We start from the raw sequence: 9565 nt of genomic DNA on the forward strand, positions 1-9565 counted from the left end.
AGAAGATTGGAAAGCTTTTAAAAACCAAAAGAGAACAACTAAAAATGTAATTATGAAGTTAAAGATGGAATATGAAAGTAAGCTAGCCAATAATATTAAAGAGGATACCAAAAGTTTCTTCAGGAATATAAAGTGCAAAAGAGAGGTGAGAGTGGATATCAGACCTCTGAGAAATGATGCTAGAGAAATAGTAATGGGGGACAACAAAATGGCAGACAAACTGAATAAGTATTTTGTATCAGTCTTCATTGTGGAAGACACAAGCAGTATGGTGAAAGTTCCAGGTATCAGAGGACATGAAGTGTGTGAAGCTACTATTACTAGAGAGAACATTCTTGGGAAACTAAAAGGTCTGAAGGTAGAAAGTCACCTGGACCAGATGGTGTACACCCCCAAGTTCTGAAAAAGGTGGCTGAAGAGATCTTTCAAGAATCACTAGATTCTGGAATGGTTCTGGAAGACTGGAAAATTGCAAATGTCACTCCACTGTTCAAGAAGGGAGAGAGTCAGAAGAAAGGAATATCTAGGCCAGTTAGTCTGACCACAGTGGTTGGGAAGATGTTGGAGTCAATTATTAAGGATGAGGTCTCAGGATACTTGGAGCACATGATAAAATAGGCCACAGTCAGGATGATTTCCTCAATGGAAAATCTTGCCTGAAAAATATGTTGGAATTCTTTGAAGAAATAACAAGCAGGATGGACAAAGGGAAATTGGTTAATGTTGTCTACTTGGATTTTTAGAAGGCCTTTGACAAGGTGCCACACATGAAGCTACAAGCCCAAGATATTACAGAAAAGATTCTAGCATGGACAAAGCTGTGGCTGATTTGCAGGAAGCAAAGCGTAGGAATTAAGGGAGCCTTTTCTGGTTGGTTGCTGGTGACTAGTGGTGTTCCACAGGGGTCTGTTTTCGGACTGATTCTTTTTACAATATATATCAATGAGTTGGATGATGGAATTGATGGCTTTGTTGAAAAGTTTGTGGATGATATGAAGATAGGTGGAGAGGCAGGTAGTTTTGAGGATGTGGAGAGGCAACAGAAGGATTTAGACAGATTAGGAGAATGGGCTAACAAATAACAGATGGAGTACAATATGGGGAAGTGTATGGTCATGCACTTTGGTAGAAGAAATGAGACGGCTGACTATTTTCTAAATGGAAAGAAAATACAAAAATCTGAGGGGCAAAGGGACTTGTGAGTGCTTGTGCAGGATACCCTGAGGATTAATTTGCAGATTGAGTCAGTTGTGAGAAGGCAAATTCAATGTTAGTATTCATTCCAAGAGGAGCAGAATATAAATGCAAGGATGAAACTTAGTAAACTGGTGAGGTTTCACTTGGAGTATTGTGAGAAGGTTTGAGCCCCTTATCTTAGAAAGGATATGCTGAAACTGAAGAAGCTTCAAAGGAGATTCTCAAGAATGATTCCAGGATTGATTGGCTTGTCATTGGAAGAGCATTTGATGGCTCTGGGCTTGTATTCAGTGGAATTTAGAAGAATGAGGGGTGTCCTCATTGAAACCTATTGAATAGTGAAAGGACTTGATAGAGTGGATGTGGAAAGGATGTTTCCTATGATGGAAGAGTCTAAGACCGGAGGACACAGCCTCAAAATAGAGGGGTGTCCTTTTAGAACTGAGATGAGGAGGAATTTCCTTAACCATAGTGTGGCGAATCTGTGGAATTATTTGCTACAGGCAGCTGTGGAGGCCAAGTCTTTATGTATATTTAAGGCAGAGGTTGATAGATTCTTGATTGGTCAGGGCATGAAGGGGTATGGGGAGAAGGCAGGAGGGTGGGGCTGAGAGAAAAAGTGGATCAGCCGTGAAAGAAATGGTGGAGCAGACCCAATGGGCCAAATGGCCTAATTCTTCGACTATATCTTATGGTCTTATGATCATTACATATGTAGGCAACCTTCAGGGAGTAAAATATCCATTCAAATAACAACACAATAACTGGAAACGCTCAGGAGATCAAGTGGCAGCTATGGAAAGACAAAAAGAGTCAATGTTTCAAGGGGCAGCATCTATGGAGTGAAATCAGCAGTTGACATCTTGGGTCAAGACCCTTCATCAGCTGCAATTATTTTTGGGTTTACAAAGTATCCATTGACATTCTTTGGGTGTTTGGCTAAATTTGCATAAATTTAGGATGTGAAGTCTATTGCCAATTTTGATACTATTTTCCTTTAATTTTACTTTAAATGATTTGATTATCAGATGTGGTAATTTAACATCCATCACTGTAATGAGAAATGTAATGCATGTCTGCACTCTTCTACAGACGAACCTGATGTTTGGTTGGAGTATGTCTTCTTATAAAACCATATTCGATGCTGCAGAGACAATGGTCAGTCTTCAGTTGGGGATCTTCAACTATGAAGAGGTACAGAAATCAAACACTTAAAAATGCCCAATTCCTTGCAGAAGCTGTATTCTAAGTTAAACTGCTTTTGAATCTATTTTGATAGATTTTTTAAAAATTCCATGCTGCATTACTCTATGACTCTGACTCCATAATAAGATTCATGATTTATAGTGCAGGTGTGGGACAGCTTGTCTACATTTGTCAGCTGTATTTTTCAGAGTTGGTAAATGTATCCCTTCTGAAATGTGGCCCATCCATTATAAATGTTAACATATATATAAAATGAATTAAGAGCAGGAGCAGGCCAATCCAATCCTTCAACCTCTCCACCATATGCTAAAATCATGGCTGACTTGATCATCAATCTCAATTCCACATTCCCAGCTAACAGAAGAAACCTTTCACACTTTTGCATTACAAGAGACTATCTGCGTCTGTCTTAAATATATTCAAAGACTTCTCAATCACTTTATGAGAGAGTTCCAACGATGATTAGTTTCTGAGAGAAGAAAATTTTGCTTCATAACAATCTTCAGGATTATGCCTTATTTTTTTAAATCAGAGGCTCCTAGTTCAGGTCCTCCCACAGGAGGAAACATTTACATCAGCCTCCTGCATGTCCAGGATTGTGCAGCTGTACGACTGCAGGTTTCAAAGCAGCCAATGCCTTTGTCCAAATTTGCATAACTTTTCAATATGGGATCACTGAATTTGCTTAGCTAGGAAATACAATTCAAGTCAAACTACCACAACACCATAAACAATAAAAGAAGAATCGTGTCTTCTCCACCATTTGATCATAGCTGAGTTTCTCTTTCAACCCCATTCTCCAGCCTTCTCCCTGTAACCTTTGATACCCTTATTAATTAATAACCTTATCAGCCTCCACTTTGAATGTACCCAATGACAGATCCACAGGCTCACCACCCTCTGGCTATAGAAATTTTTCATCATTTCTGTTCTGAAGTGATGCACTTTTATTCTGAGACTGTGCCCTCTGGTCCTGGACTCTCCAACTTCTGAAAACATGTCCACTCTAGCCACAGTAGACTTTTCAATATCTTGTGTGTTTCAATAAGAAGAGGGGAGATTTTGATGAGAAGAAGGGGAGAGATTTTTTTCACCAGAAAGAGAAATCAATATTCATCCCCCTCCCCTCTTCTATTCTCTACGCTGGCCTCTTACCTCTTCTCATCTATCACTTCCCCTTTGTTCCCTCTTCCTTCCCTTTCTCCTCTGGTCCACTCTCCTTTCGTATCAAATTCCTTCCTCTCCAGCCCTTTATCTTTCCTACCCACATGACTTCACCTATGTATCACCTTCTACCTAGCTTCCTTCCCCTTCCCCACCTTTTAATATTCTGGCATCTTCCCCTTTCCTTTCCAGTCCTTGGCCCAAAATGTTGACTCATTTCATCATTTCCATAGATACTGCCTGACTTGCTGAGTTCTTCCAGCATTTGTGTGCATTGCTAAATATTTAAATATCTCATTTGGATAATGTATGGTGTCATTTTTTACACCACAGCTTGTGTAGTGCAAAAGTCAAACTTCCAGAATTACCTTCCAATTTATTCTCTTTGCACTGTAATCCAGATTCTGAACATGAATTAATTCCAAAGTGATCCAATCACATTTAAGACTGTGGAAATTGCAATATGGAAGGGTTCATACTGTTGCATTTTTCTATTCACTTATTTATGATGGCAATGATATTCTTCAGATCATTCACAAACCAATTTAATTCTTACCTTATTATGCCTGGGTAATATGTCCCCAAATAGTGTTTCATAGATTCAATTCACACTAATTTGCAATTTCAGTCATTTTCACAAATAATTCAATTTTTGCAAGAGAGTTCAATGCATTTACCAAAATAGATTGGTTTAAATGTCCTGCCGGAAGGTTCTGGCATGAAATGTTGACTGTACTCTTTTCCTAGATGCTCCCTGGCCCGTTGAGTTCCTCCAGCATTTTGTCTGTTGCTCAGATTTTCAGTATCTGCAAATTTTCCCTTGTTTGTCACTGGTTTAAATTTGATTTTGTTTTTGCTTTACTGACCAGGTACTGGACTATAATCCAATTCTCGGTTCATTTCTGATTGGGTCATGCATCATCTTTATGACATTTGTCGTGTTGAACCTTTTCATCTCAGTTATACTTGTGGCATTCAGTGAAGAACAAAAGAATTACAAGGTTTGCATAATAATCTTTATTAACTTATTTGTTTATATACAATTTCATATTCCTTTATGACACAGAAGGAACCATTCTGCCCATTGAGTCTATGCCAACTCACGGAGACATCTAATCAGTTCCATTCCGTGACTTTTCCTATAACTTTCTCCCTCTCATTCTCTTACCATGTACTAATATGAAATGGAGTTTACAGTGACAAGTTAACCTAACAACCAGGTTGTTTTTGGGAAACCCACGTGGGCCCAGGGAAAACATGCAAACTCCACGCAGATAGCACCAGAGGTCTAGTGAGGAATCCACATCACTGAAGTTGTGATGCTGGAGTGCTACCTGCATTATCATTGCGCTGCCCAATCTGCTCTGTGTATTTTCATGGTATTTTCAATGAACGTTTTAATCATTTCAATTATTCAATAAATAGCTGCTTTGCTTCAACATCTTTTTAAACTCATTTGTTTATCCTTGAGTAAGAAACGCTTTTGCACATTTTCTTTCTCTCATGGCTCATCTTTATGAGCAACAAGGCGTCTCCCTTCTTCACATGCAAACTACATTAATTGTCAGTGGTCATGAAGTCACAAGAGCTTTAGCAATGAACTGATCAAATTAAAAGATGCAATCTAAATAAGCAGATCATGCCAAAAAACTATTATTTTGACATTACATTTGTGCATTTGAGTTTGGCTACAGGCTCTATTACTAGATTACTGTATATAAGTTGGTTGCACTAATTACATTGTATCTTGCTAAAATTAAACATCATGCAGTCAATGACTCTTCAATTATATAGCACTTTTGCATATGCTGGTGATATTAAACTGGATTCTGATTAAGTACTTTCCCAGGGCAACCAGTGTTGTATTGTGCATGTAAGAACCTACTCACACGCTGGAAATTCTCACCCAGTCATGCATGAATGACACAATACTCCATTTCAATTTTATAATACTGACTTGTAGGATAACTCTTATTCCAAACAATGTCACAATATACTTTATATCCACAGTTTAACACCTCATCTGAAAGATGAAATCTATCATGTCCCCAGTCCTTCCCTGGAATGTCAGCCAGGATTATTATACTGTATTCTATTCCCTGGAGTGTGACTTGATCCAGTTTTCTTACACTGATAATGGGTGTTAAATGAGTTACAATTGACAGCGTGATGGGGCTACACAATTCTAAAATGGTAGATTTTATAATAGCATGAAAACACAGCTCAAATATGCTAAACTAAAAATAATGAAACTGATTTTATGATACAATATTAATAATAAGGAATTTTTTAACTTATCTTTAAGGCTTCTGAGGAAGAAGAAATAGTTGATCTAATGCTGACAAAACTGTGCAGTTTCTTGGGGATCAAATCTAAGAAGGATTCCTCACAGCTGGGAGGCTGACTGTCGTAAACACCTTCAACTACCATCTAGCAGTTAATGTATTTATGTAATTGCATGTAATTTGATTCATATAGAGTAAACATTATCTATAATATAATGATATATTAATATTCAAAGTAAAATGGCTAAATCTACGTGTTATTCTCTTACATCAGTGTATTAAATAAAGTATAATGAGAAGTACGATAATTTATCAGTGAGTGCTTTTTTATTCCAACATTTTCTTTGCATCACAACCTTGTTCGATGTCAAGTTGAATTTATTATCATATACACAGGTACAGTGAGATACAGAACAATGAAAAACTTGTTTGCACCTGCAGCACAAGCACGTAGATTCAGAAAATAATTTTCAAAATTCAGTAACAGGTTAGATCAGATTCCTCTTATGATTACAAATATACTCCAAACCCTTTATTGGATCTGAAACCAATTCCCGGTTGCCACATTCAGAAAACAGATTAAAACTTCTCTTAAATTACAAAATTAAACCAGGTCCATAATGATACAGGACGCTCAGAGAACTTGCATTTATAAATCCACCGCAAGTCCACAAATTTTGACAAATGTCTATGCTTCACCTCCTGGTTCCTATAAGAATTTAATTCTATTCTCCCAATTTCTGTGGTCCTAATCCTATGTTTCTTGATGAGATGACAGTGAAAGGTCCTTCCTTTTCTTTAATCATGGGTTTGCCTCACCCAGAATTGGCAACATTCTCAAATACATATCAATTTGCCATTCTTCTGTCAGTCCCCCCCCCCCTTCCAACTACAGAAAAGGTATTGTTCCCCTTACGTTCATGTTCAAAGAGATTGGTCCCTCCCACCACTCCTTAGTTTGCTATTCCACCTCAACAGACACTTCCATTCTCCAGTTTCTCCCTTGAACTGCTGCTGTTGTAATTTCATCCCTTCCCATTAGCCAAAGACCCAAAAAGTCCTTCTAGATGAAGCCAAATTCATTTGTACTTCTAATTTAGGGCACTGCATTGGGTGCTCAGTGTGGTTTCCCTTATACCAACTGGAAGATTATTTTACAAAACATCTTCATTCAGTTTTCAAGGATGATGCTAAGCTTATAATTTGCTGTTACTTTCATTTTCCAACTCACTCCCACTTTAAACCCTCTATCTCTGATTAATGACACAGTTCCAAGACCCACATAAACTTGAGGAGCATCATGTCATCTGCATCTGGACATGCTATACCCCTTAGGCAACAACTTCGGATAATCAGCCCTTAATGTTGTGTCAGAACTGGCTAGGTTTGATTCAAGGTGATCCACATATTAACTAAGTTTTTCTATCTCCACAAATTCTGCTTGACCTGCTGGGTATTATCTGCATTCTCCTCTACTTCAGACTTTCAGCGACAGCCATGCTCTGCATCTCACAGTTCTATCATGTTTTTTTTCCCTCTCTAACACATTCACCTTCTCTGTAATAAGTGCTGAAATCATCTAGACAACATTCATCTCTGGTTCTTGCTTCAGATTTCCAGGATTATTTTAAAACCCCATGTCCTGTCACTCCCTCATTTCTTTGAACTCTGCACCAAATGATTCTTCATCCACTGAATTAATTCAACTAAACTCATGGCTTCTTTTCCTTTGAGTTCAAATTAACTTATTACCTTGAATCAATTAGTGCGATTATAATCATCACTGAGAAAGACATTTTGGATTGCCTTCTTCAGCATGCCCTGTTCCAGTTCCACCACTCTCAACTTCTGCTGCTTGGAAAAATCTCACCTCCAATAAAAGTTTCTGAACTCTCCTCAATAACACGTCTCCCAACCTGCTTCTATGTTTCACCCTTACGATTACAGCTTTCTTTCCAGGACTGGCCAAACTTCAGGAACTGGAGATCAAACTTTAAGACATTGCTGTGAATTACCAGGAGATAAATCAATTCATTACTCATTAAAAATGATAACTAGGAAGCAAAAGTATGGTTCATGACATTTAGGTACTATCCAATCAGCTAACAAGGTCCATTCACTTTCTAGTTTCTAGTTTGTTAAAGAACAATGAAAATGAAAGAGCTGGGAAGCAAACAACAAAAATATTGGGCAAATGGAGACAAGATGATATAATAATGTCTCCATTAATTTGTCCACAAAAATCAGCAACAATACAGTAACTCTATCTTTGACAATAACAAGGTCAAAAGCAATGGTTGTGGGATATATTCTGAGAAAACTCCCAAGTCCACAAATGGAATAAAAATCTCTTCACATCTCAAGCAAAACACATGGAAGTCTCCTCCATGTTATCAGTTTATTTGGCAGAAACACTGAGCACAGCAGGAGCACAGAGGTGGGTGAGGACCTCAGTATCTCCTAGCCTAGCTTTCTGGTGTAACCATTGTCTGATTCCTGAATGGGAAAGCTACCCACTGGACCTGTGGCAATTCATAGTCAATGTGAATGTGCACTATATGCCTACTACTGAATAACAAAAGTTCAATTCATTAGACAAGAGGTAAATGACCTCACAACCAACAAATCTGATCAAAATTCTGCAGCTCTGTCACATTTAGTCATGGGTAGCACTAGACAACTGAATAGCCAATGGAACAAGAAAGATTCAAGAAAATCCGCATCCTCAGGGACAGTGTGGCATAGAACTGAGTGCTCATGGAAAGGCTGAAGTTCTGACAAATGCTTTAAGTGGAAGTCCCATCTCGGCTTCCTCCCGATCACAGGTAAAGCCCTCTACATAGGGTGCTGTTGTGTGAAAGCAGCATCCATCATCAAAGACCCCCACCACCCAGGAGATGCTCTCTTTTCACTGCTGCCATCAGGAAGAATGTACAGGAGCCTCAGGACTAACACCACCAGGTTCAAGAACATCAGGCTCTTGAACCAAAGGGGATAACTTCACTTAACCTCATTTGCTCCATCAGTGAAATGTTCTCACAACCTATGGTCTCACTTCCAAGGACTCTTCATCTCATGTTCTTGATATTTATTGCTTGCTTGTTTGTTTGTTTGTTTATTCATTCATTCATCTGTCTATCATTGATTCTCTTTTTGTTATTATTCTATTGGGGATGGGTGAGTCCTGGGCTGGACATCCTGCTCATTTAAGGAAGGTGAAGTGTCTCCCATAGCCACTCCTTTCATGGTGTAGAGACCACTGTTTGGCTTGCCATGTTGGAGGTCACTTGCATATGGCCTCTCCTACACTACTGTGCTCACAGCAATGCCTCCACGAGGCGTCCCTATTCTGAGTTTTCTTCGTCACAGTGTAGCTGAATGTCCAGTGGTATAACTGGGCAGGTAGGCTGGGCTCATCCGCCTTGGTTGGCAGCCAGCCTAGGAGAAGAACAACTCCAAATCCAAACCCTGGCAGATGGAACTTGATGGCCTTGCCAGGCAGCTGGTCTGGAAGGAAAACTCCGACACTCGGCATTCAGCCTTGCAGTCACTGCAGTAATCGCAGCTGACTGTGCCACTGTGGAACTTCATCCAGCCTAAAGATTTGGTCCGCGTTCTCCGATCCTCACCATAAACCTAAGCAGCGCAAGCGGGAAGAAAAGTCTTAGAACGATGGAGTTCCCTCATGATCTTCACAAGAACTAGCCATCATC

General features: G+C 39.1%; 1 protein-coding gene across 2 annotated transcripts in view; it reads left to right on the top strand.

Moving 5' to 3' along the window:
• Positions 1 to 6128, top strand: part of LOC140740789 (polycystin-1-like protein 2) — a 109659-nt gene extending 103531 nt beyond the window's left edge. For both annotated transcript variants that reach the window (XM_073070303.1, XM_073070304.1), the window contains exons 41-43: positions 2290 to 2391; positions 4437 to 4568; positions 5873 to 6128. In XM_073070303.1, coding sequence (XP_072926404.1) covers positions 2290 to 2391; positions 4437 to 4568; positions 5873 to 5971 — 333 coding nt within the window. In that variant the 3' untranslated portion in view covers positions 5972 to 6128. The remainder of the gene's footprint in view (positions 1 to 2289; positions 2392 to 4436; positions 4569 to 5872) is intronic.
• Positions 6129 to 9565: the final 3437 nt, after the last annotated feature.

This window comes from Hemitrygon akajei, chromosome 17 (assembly GCF_048418815.1).
Source record: "Hemitrygon akajei chromosome 17, sHemAka1.3, whole genome shotgun sequence".
Taxonomy (NCBI): domain Eukaryota; kingdom Metazoa; phylum Chordata; class Chondrichthyes; order Myliobatiformes; family Dasyatidae; genus Hemitrygon; species Hemitrygon akajei.